This window comes from Thunnus albacares, chromosome 23, assembly GCF_914725855.1.
Source record: "Thunnus albacares chromosome 23, fThuAlb1.1, whole genome shotgun sequence".
Lineage (NCBI taxonomy): Eukaryota > Metazoa > Chordata > Actinopteri > Scombriformes > Scombridae > Thunnus > Thunnus albacares.
The window spans coordinates 19,088,655-19,107,668 of NC_058128.1; the positions used below are offsets into that span (position 1 = coordinate 19,088,655).

The 19,014-nt window shown below is 39.6% G+C and overlaps 2 protein-coding genes across 2 annotated transcripts; one reads left to right on the forward strand and one right to left on the reverse strand.

Moving 5' to 3' along the window:
* Positions 1 to 1,313: 1,313 nt before the first annotated feature.
* On the forward strand, positions 1,314 to 8,126 carry ucmaa (upper zone of growth plate and cartilage matrix associated a). Its single transcript, XM_044343456.1, has 5 exons — positions 1,314 to 1,524; positions 2,968 to 3,027; positions 3,122 to 3,217; positions 5,692 to 5,790; positions 7,654 to 8,126. Exons 1-5 carry the CDS (start codon positions 1,467 to 1,469, stop codon positions 7,740 to 7,742), a joined length of 402 nt encoding a protein of 133 aa, XP_044199391.1. The 5' UTR covers positions 1,314 to 1,466; the 3' UTR covers positions 7,743 to 8,126.
* Positions 8,127 to 10,475: 2,349 nt separating this feature from the next.
* mcm10 (minichromosome maintenance 10 replication initiation factor) lies at positions 10,476 to 18,911 on the reverse strand. Its single transcript, XM_044344104.1, has 18 exons — positions 18,493 to 18,911; positions 17,119 to 17,170; positions 16,736 to 17,032; positions 16,404 to 16,619; positions 16,107 to 16,244; positions 15,773 to 15,980; positions 15,495 to 15,660; positions 15,228 to 15,395; positions 13,917 to 14,033; positions 13,641 to 13,840; positions 13,291 to 13,385; positions 12,849 to 12,962; positions 12,091 to 12,576; positions 11,745 to 11,875; positions 11,463 to 11,576; positions 11,169 to 11,314; positions 10,863 to 10,905; positions 10,476 to 10,745 (listed from the first exon to the last, which is right to left on the reverse strand). The coding sequence occupies exons 2-18, from the start codon at positions 17,123 to 17,125 to the stop codon at positions 10,665 to 10,667; spliced, it is 2,727 nt and encodes a 908-aa protein (XP_044200039.1). The 5' UTR covers positions 17,126 to 17,170; positions 18,493 to 18,911; the 3' UTR covers positions 10,476 to 10,664.
* Between the last annotated feature and the right edge of the window lie 103 nt (positions 18,912 to 19,014).

The window sequence follows — 19,014 nt, forward strand, 5'->3', positions numbered from 1 at the left end:
AAAATGACTATCACATGAATAATTATAAAAATGATAATGGTTACAATTAAAATAACAGTGGATCTCCTTAACTGAATGGCAATGTATCTCACCCCCAGGTGAGTGCTAATGTTTCTCTGTCTGCTGGATGTGTAAATAGGCAACTGTTTGCTAACAAGTTCGCAACATCAGCTTTACACATTAAGGTGATATGTTGCACTTGAGGATGGTTGGTAGTGTGAGTGAGAAGCATTGATTTTTTAGAATAGAAAAATGTATTCAGCCTGGCCACCAAAAAGGAGAAACAAAATCAATTTCATTAGGTTCATCATCTGCAGATAATTAGTGGAAAAAACAGTCCACAAAACACTGGCCGTCCTCTATTTTTCCTGGAGAGGGTAAAACAGATCAACCGGTTTGCTGTCCTCCAAAACCTTTCAAACCCTGTCACCTGCTATCTGTGGCCAATCAGGGAGGGTCTCTGGAATAAGTGCCACTTTAACCCAGGTGACATTAATCTCCCCTCGTTTGGAGTAAAATGGTATTCAATTGTATTGTGACAAAAAATATTAATCTAATTTACCCCTTCAAGAGGCACAATAAAAAATACATGTTGTCAATAATCAAGTAAACATTACCTTCTTTTGAACTGACTAACATTACAGCAGGAAAAAATACTCACAAAGACATTTTAAAGGGGAAGTGCACTCCTTTTTCTTGAAGGGTCAAGAAGGTCAGGGAATTAAAGTCCCATTGCCGAAAACCTGTGTGAGCAAAAAGACTAAACACAAGTGAATAAGCCTTTCTCAAACATCACAACTTCATGGTTGATATAAATGTTGATCGGATGAGTGAGAGGAATGTGCACTTTCCTCTTTGCATACATACCAACACTGACTCAATTACATATTTGAAATGGAGAAAGAAGGCTGTGTGACATGATAATATGTCAATGTTTACAAAATAAATAAAAAAAACACTATTAATGCTGGTTTAAGTACAGCATTTCATCATTAGAACAAAGCAAATTTATCATTGTAACAAGAGATAAGTGCAACAAAGAGGCCTCATGTCAAGGTACTTTTTTTAAACAATTTCCTAACATCAAGGATTTCTGGATATCACCGTTCAAATCTTTTTAACTTGGTACCGTTTGGGGGCCGCCAATATGAAAGTATACAGTGATTGATTTTTGAAATCAGTCACCAAAGCCTGGTTCCTATTCCGCTTTCCTCTTGCTTCATTTCACTTCACGCCATCATTCCTCCTCCTCCTTGCTTTCTTCTTCTTTTCCCTTGGGCCATTGAAATTCCAGTAGCTCTCTCCTCCCTGAGACCTTCTGTCCCTCTTCCTCCTCCCACTCCTTTCCTCCTTCTTTGCCTTTCCCACCTTACTCCCTTCCCTCTCTCATCTTACTCTCCTCTCTCAGTTCATTTGAGGTAGGTGTGCTGTTTAGTCCAGTGGAGTTCTTCCTTTCCTCTCTCAAGATGTCCTGGACCCGAGTCATCGTGCTCTCTTTGCTCACCACCCTCCTCATCCTCACCAGTGAGTACCTTGCTTGGGTGTGGAGGAAGGGGAGAAGGATGGGGGTTATTTCTGGGTACAACCTTAAGTGAGATAAAGATAGAGAAGATTAAATAGGTTTGAGGGTATTAAGCACTGATATGTGCTGTCATCCTTTAATATTGGGAAGAATATTTTATAAATCTAGTAGTATTTTGCTGCCTTACAGATGACCTTAGACCTGTTCATAATTGTCATAATTGAGTTTACTTGTAATTTCCTCATTTATTTTTAAATTTTAGTTTATTAATTTAACATATGTTGTTTGTGCAGTCTCATCTGGGAGCTGATTGGGGTCAGTGTGAATCAAATTGTAAAAGTTGGTGTTTTCCGAAACAACTGTTGTTTGTTGCACTGCATGTACAACTGAGTTAAATGGTCATATTTGCATTAAGTTTTAAGTTACATTTTCTGGGATATGTACGGGAACATGAGGAAAGTAAGTACAGTATGTTTGCTGCAAATTTGCTAAGGAATGTCCAGTAGTCTTCCAGAGAATCTTAAACTCACAAGCTCAGTTTTCACTACAAGATACAAGTCTTGAGTACATCTGCTAATGATCAACTAATATCGACAGCTATGGACCTGACTAATCAGTGAATTATCGAGTGTGACATAGATAGTGATAATAATAAGCAAGACCAATCTGAATTGGCATACCACAGAGGATAAAGTGAAATTTGGTAGCTGGCTTTGCAAAGCTAGACATCCTGTGATTTGTAGTAATTAAGAAAAATTATGGCTGTGGCTATAGTAATCTTGTTTTAATTTGACCAAGCTTTTTCCATTACCACACCCAGACTGTGGAACAGATTGCCCCTAGCTATCAGATCTTCCCCATCTGTTGCCACTTTTAAATCCCAGCTAAAGACCCACCTTTGTACAGTTGTTTTTCATTAATTATTACAGTAGTGATCATTTTAATTTTGTCTTTTAAACTTATTTATCTATTTATTTTTGTTTTAATTTAAATGTATTTTAAATTTCTCTGTAAAGCATTTTGGTCAACATTTGTTGTTTTTCTAATGTGTTCTATAAATAAACTTGACTTGACATCAATCATTTGTAAAGCGACAATTGTGGCCCTCACAACCTTCCATATATTTATGACAACATAGGTCCTCTGTGAGATGGGACTAAGTCTCTGAATTTTCAGCTATCACATATTTTTTGTCTCGCTTCTTTTGTTTTTTCTTTTGTTTCTCTTGTCTCATACTCAAGACATGATTTCTAACTGTTAGCATTTAGCAGTATCTTGTAGAGGATGGTTTGTGAGTCTTTTTTTGCTTGGATAATTTAATCAAAATGTCATGATGAAGTTTGGTGTCACTTCTTTAGATACATCTTCCTTATCAACGGGATAAAGAGACAAGAGCAAACTTTGAAGTAAAGACAAGAAATCATTATTTCTCCTTTTGTTCTCAGTTTCCACCGCGGTAAAAAGTGCAGCCGTACGGGACAACTCAAAAGCAGCTGATCCTAAAGGTGATAGGTGCCCAACGTTTTTAACAATTTCACATTACTTTTGTTTCACATATACTCCATATGTAATCTTCATCTTCTGACATCTGACCTTTAGGGGCAGCACGGCAGGTGTTCATGCCTGAGTCGGAGGCCTCTAACTTCTTCAAACGCCGCAGTCGGCGCTCAGTCCAATACTATGCAGAGCTCCAAGGTAAGTTGTCCAGTATGAATGGAAGGGTTTCCTGTCATCTCTGCTGGCAGAAAACCAGCAGTATGAGTGAAGAGTTTGGTTTGTGGATTGGAGATGAGGGGATGAGTGTTTATTTATATTTGGGGTTATGTGAGCTTGATTCACCCCAACCGTGCCGAGTGATTTATGAAGCCACACTGAGTTAAATATGTCAGGCTTGGCCTCCTGTATAGAGCTTGTGTATGTGTGTGTGAGGGAACGTTGGGTTTAGTGGTTTGTAGTAGGACTCTAAGAATGATATGGTTTGAGGTTTTAACTGCACGTTTTGAAAGTGCAACAGAGAAAGAGAGACAGAGAGGACTGAAAACTGAAGCAGGTGTTGTTCTATAGAACGGCCTTTAAATGCGAGTCTGAGAGATACACACACACGAGCTGGAGGCTGCAGAAGGAGTCACAGGGTAGTATGGAGCAGGCTCTCTCTCTGTTTCTCGGTACAATAAGCTCATTCTTCCACTGCCAGCATCTGTATGATATACAATGCCAAAAACACCTCAAACCAAGTGAACAAACACTTAAATGCAAATTGTTTCAGGACAATCCTGCAAACATATATCATTACATTGTTATGTCCAAAATAGTTCTTCGATAAGTAAATGCAGGATTTATGCTTTATCTGACATGGAAGCATGAAAATGGCTTGCTGACTACTGTGATTTTCATCATTTCACCACCAGGTCCCTGTTAATTAATCTGTTTTCTGTCAGAAAATGCTGGAAGGCTTATCAGAGAAGTCCTTGCGTGCCACTGAACATACCTCCAGAGACAGACTATGGGTCATTTGCTGCCCATCAGAACACCAAATGGGGCCTGGGCTCTGAACAAACAGGCCCACATTCTTAGAAAAAAATAAAACACTTAGAAAAAGGTTGATTATGTCCCTTGCCCACCTGGTTCCTGAGAACCTGAGGGGACAGTTTTGAGTTTGTGTGTATAACAGATTGACTTGTTTTTTGCAACTTAAGTGATGCAAAAGAAGTTGAGGTAGGAATACAAGGCTCAGGGGCTCCATATTCACAAATTAGCATAGTTATAGCCTCAGTCTGGACTCTCTATCGCCAACCATAGCTCATTTGGGTTCATAGAACCTTTTTAATACAATTTAGCAAAACAGAATGCCTCTTGTAGAGACACATAAATCAGATATATGCAATATCTCCAACAGATGTTGAACGATTACATAACCTGTTCAGAGTGAGTTCAGTGCACTTGTCTTTTTTCAGATATGTTTTTCCCGTCATATCTCTTTCTAATGAGGTCAAGGAAAGGTAGGGAAAGAAAAAAAGGATGTAATTCTTCACACACCCCTGAAACAAGACTAGGCCTTCTGCTAACAATTTAGGATACTGTAATGAGAAAATAAACTTATTTAGACTTTTTTTTCGGATTCTGTGACTGAGATTATTGAGAACTTTTTCAAACTCTAAACACAGCAGCTTTGTGCAGCTTAAACAACCATTCAAGAAAATCAGAAAGAAATTGGAAGAAACTGGGACCTGTTTACGGGGAAACATGTGAGGTTTGTGTGTGAGGGTGCAGGAATTAAAGTTACGACGTGAGCCATATATTCTACAGCTAAGCTCCAAATAACTGGCCCATTTGGACGGAAAATACGTTTGCAGAGTAGATGCAAGTCTGCGTGTTTATATAAATGCTGTGATGTAATCCCTACAGCTTTTTGTTGTTAAATGTGAGACTTTAAGAAAAACACAGACTGAATAGTAATGTCTAATGTATACAGAAGCTGCCCTGTGCCCGCATGGGTGGGGATGTTTGGTTTTGTGCAATGAAGGAGCAAGAGGTAGGTGTAGGTGTTACCACAAATTTTCCAATACATTACAGTAAGTAGTATGGGTTTCCCTCATTTATTTGTTTTAACACCTCACTAGACCTATACCCTATGTATAGATATGAAACCTTGGTTGTAATTATCAATGTTTTATTTAAAACATTTATCAGATTTTGGAGTCAATTTTACCCCGTGTTGGTTCTGGTGTTAAGGTTGTCCAATAATCTAATGGTTCAGCAGATGTTACATCACTGAGAATCCCATTGATGAAGTCATCATTCGATGTCTGATTCAAATTTACATACCAACAATTTATCGGATTGAAGTGCTATATTTCGATCATTAAATATCTTGATTTTTTAAGAGCGTGCCTGAAAACAACTACATCTAGAGAAAAAGTTGTCAAGTTTGCAGTGGTGTCATTTTGCAGTTCAGTCAGGTGTTCATGACAAATGGCAACAAAGAGCTGAGCTCCATAATCTTAATTTGTGTGCGTGAAAAGTAAGAGGAAAGAAGAGTTTAAAGTTTAATGGTGTTTTAGGAAAGAACAGAAGTGGCTCCACCTGCTTCTTTAGTATCACAAATGAGTGTATACAGACAAAATGATTGGCTTACCCTTCAGCTCTCCTTTCCCTCCTTCTCTCCACAGCTGAGCAGAGGGTGAGGATGTCAAACAATGAGCACAGGAGGGAGCACAATGAGGAGCAAAGACACGAGTTTGAGAACTACGTTGAGGAGGAGCGTGATGGTAAGACCTGGACCTAACTGCTTTCGGTTCTATGTTAAAATCCCCCTCCAGTCAAAAATGTGTTTTTCTTTTTGTCACCTGACAGTGATGTTTGAGCTTCACTATGCAGTAGGATGCTTGTGCCAAGTATGACGGTAGAGAACTTTTCTTAAATTAATTTGCTGAAGGAGGAAAGATTCTCTGAGCTCACCGAAAATGTGACTTTAAGGTGTGTACTTACAAGCATGATTTGTGACATCACAACTAGTTTCAAAGAAGAAGAAGCCAATCGAGGTCCAGTATGCAACTTACACAAGTGTGATGTTGAAACTTGTAGTCTCCAGTGCACATACACTGAAAATGGACTTTTCAGTGAAGTAGGAGACATTTTATGTCCAGCAGTTAAACTGTTAAAATTAACTATGTTTACAGGAAGGAGTAGATGCCATTTTAAGAATTTTTAACTAGTTAATTAAACTGTAATAACCTATATCAGACACCAATTATTATTCAAAGTAGTGTGTTTTTATGTATCTTGAGAGTTCATCTTTAAATGTTTTCTTCTAGACTCATGTGTTCCTTTGAATTGAGGGCAGAATCACTGAATTGCTTCAATGACAAGATGGCAGAGAGACAAAACAGAAATTGGTTCCAAACTCTGTGAAATAATAGACAAATAATCCTCCATCGATCACTTATTTTCCACAGGGAGCTGAAGAAGACTTAACATTGAGTGTTTCTCAAAATCACTGTGCTCAGAGTCACTGAATGAAATACAAAGATGACGCAGAGACTTTGTATTGGCAACTTTGTATCATGTCTTGTCGTGAGGGCTAACCTTTGTTGATCCTTGCAGAAAACCTGTGATTTATTTGATTGTCAGCTGTAACGAGAGGCCTCACAAGAGAAAACACATTGAGGGAAGACAGAGCTTTAGTTTTTGGATCTTGAATGAACGTCTTGGCACCCACGAGCTGTTGAGCCAGAGCAGCATGCCTGAGACTCCACACCATTTCAAAGTGTCCATTTGTGGCCAAACCCAAGCTGACAATCTTCCCTGCGGTTGTCTGTCCGGTGTGATATAGTTGCAGTAACAACAGTTTCTAAACTAAGAACTGCTCATCATAAAGTTGTGATTGGGTTTTATATGTCGGATTTACAGTATTTTGGGTGGTTTGGGTCAATGAGCTGCTAGAAAAAGATCTTGACCATAACACATCTTTTTCTGAAACTGACTCATTGGTCAATTTACATCAAGACATAAATGTAAGAACCTACATTTTTGTCCCTGGATTTAATTGTCACTTTCACTCCATGTGTGTAAAATGGGGAAAAAACAACAAAAAAAACCCCTCTGTGTGTTAGCATAAATGATCTATTTTTTTCTTTCTACATATTTGCAGTTGGTCATTGAGATGTTAGAGAAGAAACAAACTGTATTAATTGGTTGAATTAATTAAATTAATGTTAATACTGGATCGAAATGTAACTGCCAGTGCCAGTGGCTTGGCAGCCATTTTGTCATTAGCTAGTTCGCTGACACACCTGTAGTTGTTTTCACCAAGTTGGAGACATCACAGCCATCAGAAAGTCTTATCTCCTCTGACATGGAATTATAACTATGTGACTGATATGAACATTTTTTACTACTTGGCTGTTTGTAATCATGGTCTGTACAATATGATGAGTACACAGCATTGCTAACACTATAGCGTACACTTAGCTAAATGCTAACACACTAACACTATTACCCAATACTATATTTTGTCATGGTCAAGCCAATAAAGCTAGTTGAACTGAATTGGACTGACAGATATTTTATCAAGAATTGGTTGTTCATGGTTTTGATTACATTTTACTTAATTTAACTTTTTAAATCCACAGAGCAAAATGAGAGATCGAGGGAGACGACTGAGCAGATGCGAGAGTATCACTACGACGGTCTCTATCCTCGCCATCACTGGTTCCACTGAGCGTGCTCTGTCACATGGAGGGACATGCTAACGTTACAACGCCTCTTATTTGAGCAGTACATTAATACTGTCATCACCTTTCCCCTGTGCCAAAGGTGATTTTGGTTAGCAATTATTAGCAAGTGCTAAAAGTCATCTCTGTATTTTTTTCTTCCCACTTTGTACTGTAAGCTTATCTTTATAATAAATGGAGGCTATATATATTTTGCATGCTTGTTTCTACTGCCTTTTACATGTACATAAAAGCTATATGTTAATATTAGTCTGAGCCGTTAGCAGCAATAAATCTTTTACATTCAGAATTTAATTCTTTTTGCCGGAGAGGGGAGAGAAACTGACTTCATGTATTTAAGTCAAAATGTCAAATAAACATAAGTTTCCTGATTCGCAGACCACTGATGTGTTTTAGCTCCATCTGGTATTTGGAGTATTTAAAGGGAGGAAGGCAGTGTGGAATAAAGGAGAAGATGAGGTGAGCTGCAAAAGTCATCATGAATTCCACATTCCAGAGTGGAAATATTAGACACAAACTAGGCAAAGGAGAAAGGAGGTTAAAGGGTGGGGGGGGGGGGGGGGCAGCAACAGGATAAGGAGCTCAAATTAAACCCTATGAAATGATGTGGCATGGCGCTCTGTGCTTGCTAATCACACAGCTTCAGATCCAAAAACCTTATTTTGTCTCTATACTATGATTCCACCTCAGAATTTCCCTGTTCATGGCCATATGTGGATTGGCTCAAGAGACTTGAGCGAGCGCCACCTGGCCACAAATCATCACTCCAGCACATGGAGTGTGTTAAAGAGGATGTTTGTCCTGACACTGGAGACTGGTTCAGTCCCCTTGAACCAAATTCCCTTCAGCTAGAAAAATACAGAACAGTGATGGCCTCGTTAGAAGTGGTAATATTTCCATAATCTCTATATAATAAGTAATCATAAATCATCTGTAATGTTCTGCTAGAAATGTGTACTTTAGTGGTATAACAGCAGCCTGTCTCTACATATTTCCATATTCCATTTAATCAAATGTGGTTAGCTGTGGAGCAAATAAATACCTTGAAGGTGTGATCATTCCACTGCATAGGTGTCTATTATGATCACTATACTCCTTTTGTCAATACTCAACCTGCTTTGAATATGCTTTGCATTTCATGGATGTAGAAATAACCATCTCTTCTCTGATGCATTTCTGCCTGTAAGACTGCTGAACTTTGATGAAAGATTTTGACAACAGGAATAAATCCTGAGATTCTAAAAAAAAAAAAATAAAGCAAAAAAAAAAACAACCTGCACTTAACATATGTTTAGATTGCTGAAACTTTTTCTGCTCTCAGGTTACTATCCAGTCATGGATGTGACATTGTCTACGTGAAGAATCAATAATCACAACCTGCAGTGAATTGAAAAAAATGATCAAGTTTATCATGAGTGTTTTTTTTTGTTTAAGGCTGGATTCTTCCCTTTAAGGTGTTCACTTAACAAAGTGCAGGAGGTAGAATGGCAAGTCGCTATAAAAGTAAACAACTCATCAATAGCATAAAAAAAAGCTACGTGCCTTTAATCAAATGTAATTTTTTCACATAGCTAAATTGTGACATCATGTTTGGATTTAATGTTGAACACATCTCATCTTCTTACTGTTAATTAGTGGTGCTCTCTTCTGTCAGCAGTGGTGCAGACAGACCACAGCTCATCCTACCACCACCCAGTTGTTCCAGTTATTCCAAAGAAACCAGAAACAAATCACATGCTGCACAGCAGAAAAGACATAGTAGGACCAAGAATTCCACACATTTTTTATTTCCGGAGTTTGTGAGGAATGTTTACTATGAGGAACGCATTGTTTTTCATACTGCAAATGTAAGGTTTGCAGTATGAAAGGTTTACTTTTTTAAAACTTATTTTACATATAAAGGATAGGTTCACAATTTTTCAAGTCTGTCCTAAAACAATTGTCAGGTCCCCAAGTGAACACTGACCTGTTTTCCTTGCTGTAATCATTTCTCCTGTTCATACTGGCCACTAAGAGATCTCTTCATAATGTATTTACAATGTAAGTGATGGGGGACAAAATCCACAGTCCTCCTTCTGTGCAAAAATGTATTTAAAAGTTTATTTGAAGCCAATATGAGGATTCAAGTGAGTCACATCAAGTAGATATCTTTCAATGTAACAGTCTTTTTAGTGCCAAAGTCATTCTTTTTGTTACTTTACTTCCACCTTCCACCACAGCTCAACAGGGAAACACTGTCCGAGGAAACAGAGGAATTTTTTTTTTTTTACTAAAGACTGTAAGTGGGGAAAATATCCACTTTATGAGCATTCAGAGAGGATCTTCTAATAGTCAGTATGAAGAGGAGGAATTATTAGAGCATGCAAAACTGTTTCAATGTTCATTTGGGCTCCTGATGATTGATTTAACACAGACTTGAAAAACAACAAACCTACCCCTTAAGCTCATCTCTAAATAGATCAACCAATCATTACTGTTCAGTCACAAAACATATAAAGTGACCTAATGTTGATATTTTAAGAAGAAACATGATGTTAATGTTTGCTATCATACTATTAACCTGATTTCTATGTGTGTGTATATATATATATATATATATATATATATATATTTTTTTTTTTTTTTTCCCCCCCCCCCCCCCCAGATCTGCAGCAAACTCCTGTTCACTCAGGTGTTTTATAGAGTCAAGCAGAACAGAAACACAGACATTTCCCATGAAATGTTACAAATTATTACTTTAATCAGCGTAATTCCAGCATAGCCAATATAATCAGACATTCAAGTATCCATAATCAATAACAAAAACAATATCTACATTTAAAAACATAATTCATAGTGTAACGGTGACCAGCTGTGTGCAGTTGCGACTGATGAAGGCATCGTCAAGGCTGAGGAAGATGAAGGTGCTTTTACTTGCTGTGGAGGAACTTGCCGTGCTCCTCTCCTCGAGGCTGCAGAAGCTCTCCGCCGATCTTTGGTCCTGTTTTCTCCTGCGATAAAACAAAAAGAGAAACATCCTCTCAGTTGTCTTTCACTACGAAAGTGTAAAATGTGGAAAAAAAATGTCTTCAGTGAGAAGAAAACTATGCAACAGAAAGAAATTTTACCTTCAGCATCCCGTCACGCTCCCATTTAAACAGACCACAGTTACTGAAAAGATAAAAGAACATGAATTATTACAGCAGAAGAGAAAGACATGAAAGAAAAAAATCTACATACTTCTTTGTACACTGACAAAGCATGACCTGACCTGACCTATTTGTAAAATTAATATTCTTCAACTTCCATATAGAATTAATCAAATTCTTTAATCCTTTCTGCCTAAAACATGCATAATTATTTCGATATATTCTATGATCACAGGGGAGCCTTGAAACAGATGACAAGAGCAAGAGAGACAGTCTGAGTCTTACCTGCAGTGTTTGTTTGGCAGTCTGTCTAGAGCGATGGCTCTCTGTCCACAGGGACATTTGAAGAAACGTTTTACGGCGTCGTGCCACCTCAGATTATGATTCTCCTCCACACAACGATCCGCCGGCTTAAAGTAAGTGTAATTACACTGGAAGCAAGGGAACATGGGAAATAACAGCTTACTTTTCAAACTTTTGAGAGACAGTCGGGGGCTACAAACCATCTCCACAATGCTATTATTTATTTTATTAGTTATTTTATCCCAAATAGGGGTAAATTTAGGTTGCAAGTTGTACCTTTTTACAGCTGACGGCACGACACTTCATCTCCCTGATGCCCTTCATCTTCTCCTCCATCTGCTCCTTCTTCACCAGAGCATCAAAGTAGCGCTCCTGCAGCTGGTACTCCGCCTGAGAGAGATGAGATTTAGAAAACAACTTCTTTAACTCGCACACATAACTATGCTTGAAATGATTTGCAGAAAACAAGGAGGAAATCAGATCAGACTTATATCTACTGTCGGTCGAGAAAAACAAGTTTATCAGTGTGTTGCCAGTATGTTGTGTCACTTGTCATACCGCCTGTAGTACGATTCCGTGGCGAGATTTGGCGTTGAGGATCTTCTGAAACTCCTCCGACTGGATGTAGCGGAGTTGATCTCTCTTCTTCTTCTGAGCCGGCTCCTCATCCTCGTTACTGGACGATTCTCCTGCACAGGTGAGTCAAAGGACAGGTGATAAAAATGTTTTAAATTTAAATTTAAATTTAAATACAAAAAGAGTATGTTGTCATTTAATTATAAGAAGTAAAAACGATAGCAGCAAAAGAAAAATGCCTCAAAATAGGAAAAAAACACTGCAAAATATTGAATTCTAAAAAAAGATAATCAGAAGATTAAAGTCTGAATGAAGTGTGTGTGTGTACCGTTTGGTGAGGTCAGATTCTTCTCCACCCGGGTGACGATCTCACTGTCGTTACACCTCTTCCTCTTCACAGCGTTGGGGTCTTCTTTTTTAAGCCCCGCCCCTTTGGCTCTCAGCTTCTTCAGAGCAGCCAGCTTGGCAGCTGATAGGCTGAGAGCGCTGCGAGCGGGTGCTGAAGGTGGGCTGTTGTCAAAGAACAGGATGTCTTCACCCTCTGAGAAGCCTCGGCCCAGGGTGGGGGTGTTGGGAGCTGCGGGGCTTTGGGTGGCCTTGGGGACCTCAGAAGCGGCTTTCGGGGATATCAGACCCGAGCCCGGTAAGGATGATCCAGGTCTGGCCCCAGCTGAGCTCTGCAGCATCTTCTTCTGGATCTCCCCCGCCCTCTGCCGACGGCTCTCCAGAAGCTCTCGCTGCCTCTGTTTCTGCTGCTTCAGCAGGTCGGACGCTGAGATTGACTGAACTGAAGCTCCAGCTGCAGCTTTGGCGGCTGAGGATGGAAAACAGGTGATTTAAGACAGAAAAAAAAACAAAAAACTTGTACACTTGATTGTGAGGCACAAAATTTGAGAACAAGTGGCTATTTTTAGACTTTATAAAAGGTATTTCAATAAAGGTTTTGATTGTTTAATTTTCAAAATGAGTGTTTTTGATGCAGTGACTTAATCCACAACTCTTTAACTGAACAATGGTTTGATATTGAAGCTTAACTCTAAACCAGCAGAGCACTCAAAGGCGATGACATATTACCACGTTCTTTACCTGATTGGCTGTCCTGAGCCAGGTGTCTCTTGAGCTGCAGAGCTCCAGGTGTTGGCACTGACATCAAGCCCTTGAATTCATCTGAACAACCTGAAACCTCACCGGACTGCATGACTAAAAAAAGAAGAAGAAAAAAAAAAAAACACACAATGAAACCAAATCAGAAAAAACAGAGCTTTTTGCTTCTTTTGCAGCTAATGGTTCAGTGTTTTCTCTCTTCAGTCATTAAAAAATCAAACTGTAACATGTGCACAACTTAGTTAATTGGAGGTCATGCATTTCAAACAGCTAGAAAAAAGTAGATAAAAGCATGTTATGAGAAAGTGGGTTCCGCAAAACACATCCTTGATGTTTCACAGTTAAGATTACAGTGAGGAAAAAAAGAATATATCAAAGTTGTATAAAGTACATCTGAGTTGACAAAGAGACAACCAGTCCTTACCCAGCCTCTTGGCCTGACTGACGTGCTGAGCCGAGCCTTTCACAAACAGCTTATCCAGAGTTTTCTGTACGGGTTTGTTCGGTTTGGCTGCCGTTCTGCAACACACACACACACACACACAAAGTGTCTCTTTTTGATACAGCTACTAAGAGTTTATTGTCATTTTTAGATCCTATACATAGGTGCTTTCATTATTATCATCTAACTAATAATTATTCATTGAAAACTATAAAAAGATTTGTGAATCAAGATGACTTAAGTATTTCTCACTGACTGACTGACTGACCTGGATTTTTCTCAGAAACATTTGCAAGGCAAAGAAAAACACATTTGCAAGAACTTGCACTCACAGCGATGCGGCGCAGGCAGGTGAGGACACGCCGCCGTAGTAGAAACCGTCCTGACACAGACGTTCCCTCAGGCCGCCGCCACCCTTCCCCTTCACCTTGTTGGGAGCTTTTCCGGAGTACGATGACTGCAGCTCGGCCCTCTTCGAGCTCATCTTTTTATACTGGGCTTTGACGTGATACTGGCAGAACTGGCACTCGTACTGCAGGAGGGAATAGGGATTTACAAACGGAACTCAAAACGCGGGGGTAACATGTAGCAGGAGAGGATGGACTCACCAAGTTAACGATCTGAGAGCAAGGGTCTCCGTTCTTCTTCATGGCCTTGCAGGTGCCGTAGTCCTGAGCTTCACCCAACAGCAGCACCTTCTGTGGGTGATCCACCGTCAGGCTGACCTGCACATGTTCAACACGTAGGGGTGTTAACAAGTGATGATCAACTAAAACATGATGTATATATAAAATAAACACTTTTCATTCATGCTTTATTTATTCAAATGTCTTATATTTACAGCTGAGAGCCGTTTGTGACTGTTACACTTCTTATTGTATTTGTTTTATAGATTTATATTGTTGTTGTTACAGCTTCTCCGGTGTGGGAATTTGCTTATTTTCTCTGTTTTATATCATTATAAATTGAGTATCTTTAGGTTTTACAGTTTGGTCGATAAAACAATACAAAATTACAATACTGCTGCATATAATGATTATTTTCATCTATTTATTATTTTATAGACAAAGTGTTTAATCAAGACAATCATTTGCAGATTAATCAACGATGAAAATAACTGTTTGTGCGATAGTTCTAAAAGATATTTTTAACAGAAAATATATTGTAATACTGTTGCAAAATATGCCCTCCATGTGTGGTAAGTGTGTGTGTGTGTGTGTGCGCGCGTGTGTGTAGTTGTGAACAGCTTTCCTTGGCCTTCCTCACCACATCCGTCTCTTAACATTTCGGTTTGTCGTGCGATGCTGACACCAGCAACCCAACAGTCTGTTCTCTGCTTTAATTGGCAAACACTTCAGCTGCCAAACCAGTTAATGAGCAAAATAAAATAAAAAAAAATCAAGTGTTCAATAAAACATAAAAAAAGCAAGGTTATCACTTTACTGCTCGTAAAAACTGTTCATTTTCAAGACTAATGAGCCGACAGTGACACGCAATTTACTCCTAACCCAGACAGGAAGAAATGTCACCTGGTTTAGAAACTTTAATCACTGCAGTCTTCTAATTTCTACACATAGAGGTGGTGAGGTCTAAAAAATAAAAAGAACAACTGCAGTGATTTTACTGGTGCTTAAATCTGCAGTGCATGAAAGAAATTGAGATTAATCATTGCAAATTAAATTAGTTTCATCCCGATTTAGTTTCTGACAGGCAACTAGCTTTTCATTCTTCCTCTCCTGGATCTATTTTTTCTACTTCTTCTTCATTGCATGACTAGAGGCAGTTAAAGGGACCTGAGGATGAAGGTTCTGGAGGCTGTTTTAGTGCAAACTTAAGCTTTTATCTCACACATTAATAAAGTGGCAAACTATACTAGTGATTAACTGGACGTTAAGATTGGGTGCAGACTGTGTGCTCACCCCGTCATATCCGTCTTTCTGTTTCATGGGGTTCGGGTTGAGCAGTCCGATGACGGTGCCCGGCTCGGTCTTCCAGTGCTCTTTGTGGACTTCCCCAAACAAGAGGAGTGACACAAACACTTCCAGGTTATGGAGGTCGTTCAGCTTCCAGATGCTGAAGGTTTTGCCCTGCAAGGTGGAAGTAGTTAGTCGGCACAGTGTTTTCATTTTACGATCTGGGTAGTCAGTGATGCAGGGAACCATCAACGATCAAGAGCATAGACTTACACTGCTGCTACTTTGTGGCGTGGCTTTGCTGACCAGCACGGCGAAGGTCACCCAGTCGACGTCCTCCAGCTTCTCCCGAGTCAAACGCTCCGGCACCTGCGACAGACGGATCAGACGGCGGTCCGCCATCTTGCGGTCCATATCGCAGGAGGAAACTCGTGGTTTTCTGAAACAAGAAAAAGTCCAGATTCAGACTGGAACGCTTGACGGAAAAACCTGGATTTGTGTGTGTGTGTGTGTGTCAAATTCAGGATTTTTCGGTATTTCAGTGTCCTGACCTGAGCCGCAGCCCGGAGTATCTCTCAACAGCCACGTCTTTAGGAAGAGGAGGAAGAGAAGCGGGTTTAGGCTGTCCTGTTGATACAGCTGGACCCGGTCTGTTCTGAGAGGCTGGAGGGGAACGCAGAGGATTGGTGACCTTGCTGGTGCTCTCTACTGGCTGGAAGGAGCTGCCGATCTTTATCTCCACCAGTGGTCCTCTGTCTTCTGATGAGTAAACAGTGACGAAAATACTCTCAGATAAATGTACATGAAGCATTTTAAACATATGTAATGGGCTACAGAGCTATTTCAGGAATTCTTGTTTGTGTAAATATTCGGTGCAAGTTATACCTGGTGAAGTGCTGGGTTTGGGTTGGTGAGCTACTCTTGGTTTGGATTTGAAGGAGTCAGCGATGTTCAGCTGAGCGGAGAAGTCAGAGGACTCCTGGAGCTTCAGGTTTCCTCCTCTGACTGGAGTGGATGAAGATGCTGTGCGAGTAAGTCAAAGGAAGCAGAGGCACATAACTTTTTTATTGCATTTATGTGCAGCTATTTCACTGTGTCTTTAGCTATTGCTTCTGCACTTTATCTGCAAAATAAAATAGGAAAAGTGGCCACTTCTGCAGGCCAAGCAGGTAAAAGTTTTACCTGCTTGTGTCTTGGTCTTCTGTATGGTAGCAGCTGGTTTAGCCTGGGTCACTTTGGAAATGGGCTTTTGGGGAGGTTTTGGTTTGGGGGTCGTTGGTTTGGGACCAGCAGAGCTCCCTGCAGTCCTGATAGTGGAGGATGAGGTGGGAACCGTCTGGCTCGCCTCCAGCTGCTGCTGCAACCTCTGCATCTGCTCCTGCATCCGCCTCAACTCCTCTGAAGACATGAGGATCCGATCGTGAACAAGACCCAACAAGCAACTTTTAACTGAGCTAAATTACAGTTTACATCAACTAGAAGTAGATTGAAAGTGAAACTGCTGCAGCACAAACCTTGTAAATCTTCCTTGGACCTGTTAAGGCTCTCAGAGGCTTCTCCTCCGCTTTCTTTTCCTTTAGCAGAGTCTCTCTCTTCATTTTCAATGTCATCTACATCTCCAAAGAGTTCTAACAACGCCTCTTCTGGCTCCACATCCTGTCCTTCCTCCTCGACGCCCTCTTTGTACTCTTCCTCATCATCGTTGTCAAACAGGTCATCCAAGTCGTCTGCCTGCTGCTGACCTTCCTGTTCCTCTCCGACGCCCTCGCTCTCAGCCAGCAGTGACGTCAAAATGTCCAGATCATCCTCACCTGGACAGAGAAGACATGACTTATGTCTTGAGCTACTAATAAAGTTGTATTCTTGAGTGTTTTAAATCCAATACTACTGTACTTACTGTCCATTTTTGAGATGTTAACAGTAAGGCTGATTTCAGATGACCTGGTGACCTACAGAAAGGCAGACGGACACTTATTGTAAATGACACTTGAGAATAAATGAGAGCTAGTATAGTAAAATTAATTGTAGCTCTACATGCCTCTCCTGCTTTCTCTCTAGAAAAAAGAAACAAATAAATCTTTGAAATATAATTCAATACTTCAAATTTCACCAAACTATTCAAGACAGTTTAGCTGACACACAATTAAGGTTAAATAGTTTGAAAAGCACAGTCACATCTTGCTTCATAAGTGAAGAGTATTTGCAAGTACATCAGGTTTTTGACTCAAAATGTACAGATGATGGTCAAAAGACGAGGTTAAAAAGGGACATATTGGACCGACTGATGATGGAGGGAAAAAAAACAAGACTGAACGGCAGATTTTTAGTTGTAATGGCTGATTTAACACTTGGCCAAAGGACAGCCATTGAAAACGGGCCTTTTGGCGAAAAGTGGAACATTTACAGTGATCTCATATTGCATAATGTTGAATCATGGCTGAGTGATGTGATGTTCACCAGTACCTAGTACTTAGTATTTTCTTCGTTACGTCCCCAAATTTTTGTTCAGATCTGTTCTAGACATGGTACTTGTAGTTTACAGAACATATACTTAGTTTCATATTAAACTGTGCATTTTCCCCATATTTCACATACTTGGCTTTATATTATCCCAACGCTCTGATGCCATTTGAAATGTGGATAAGTGTATCTTCTTGCACTAATAACAAAAATCTAATTCTTATGTTCTCTACATGAGCAAGGATTTAATTACACTACATTACACTATATTAAATGGCATACTATTGTAAATTATTGACTATAGATTAAGCAAAAAATGACACTGTACTTGTATTAACTTTCTGAGGAATTGCTTTCACCACATAAAAATGTGCTGCAACATTTATTTTATATCTAGCTTGGTTTCATCATTGTTACACCACTGCCTTTTGAAAGCACAGAGCATAGTGACAAAAACCTGTGGTGATACGTTATTTTCCTGCATGGCAGCACTATACCGGCTGTGTATAATGCCCTGCAAACAGTGTCTGTCCAGCACTAAAAAGCTGTGCAGGCAAATCTTATGATCAATCTATTTGAAAGAGATAAGTTCAGTATTAGATTCAGGTTTAGCCTTAGAAAACCCTTTGACTTGGTTCAACAAGCCCATTTAATTTTTAAAAAGAGTTAGAGAGACACAGTTCAACGTCTAACATGGTAAACAATAAAGTCACACATGCTAAAATGTTCTTCGTGAATGACCTAATTAAACCATTAAGTACCATATACTGTATTTAGTTATGTTTAAGTTAATATCTGACAGCCAACTTACCCCGGGATGTAAAGAAACAACTTCGCGTCCTTTACCAGCTTTAATGCAGCTTTGACTGATTTTTACAGTCACGTCCAACACGTCAATATATTGCTTGTATGCCAGTAATTAACACTACACGTAGCTATATAGAAAAATTTCAGTTATATTTGATAAAAATGCCACATTAGGCACATATTTACAAACCTCACACAGAGTAGGGCGAGGGAGAAAATCCAAACTGGCGCTAAACGAAGGACCCTGTTGTGTTGTCAGGGTTACTGCCAGGTGCCTGACGATTTGCCTGACTGGAAAAAGAGGTTTCTGCGTCGTAGACAAGCTTCTCGGCCCATGTCTAACGACTACCCTGCATTAAGGTAAACACTCATATATGTTAAAACGAATAAAGCAATGCGAATTACTCTTGATAGTGTGTTTGTTGCAATATTTGTTAATGGGGTACTCAGACATCTAAAGGGCGTGTCTGTAAACGAGGGAAAACTTTGCCCTGGGATTTAAAGGTGCAGTGTGTAGAATTTAGTG

Coding starts and splice junctions, on each gene's coding strand:
- mcm10 (XM_044344104.1), bottom strand. Junction 16,245..16,403: donor GAAGACCAAGACACAAGCAG/GTAAAACTTTTA, acceptor TTACTCGCACAG/CATCTTCATCCACTCCAGTC. Junction 12,577..12,848: donor GGCTCAGGACAGCCAATCAG/GTAAAGAACGTG, acceptor TTCCATCCTCAG/CCGCCAAAGCTGCAGCTGGA.
- ucmaa (XM_044343456.1), top strand. CDS start 1,467: ATGTCCTGGACCCGAGTCATCGTGCTCTCTTTGCTCACCACCCTCCTC. Junction 3,218..5,691: donor ATACTATGCAGAGCTCCAAG/GTAAGTTGTCCA, acceptor TTCTCTCCACAG/CTGAGCAGAGGGTGAGGATG. Junction 5,791..7,653: donor CGTTGAGGAGGAGCGTGATG/GTAAGACCTGGA, acceptor TTAAATCCACAG/AGCAAAATGAGAGATCGAGG.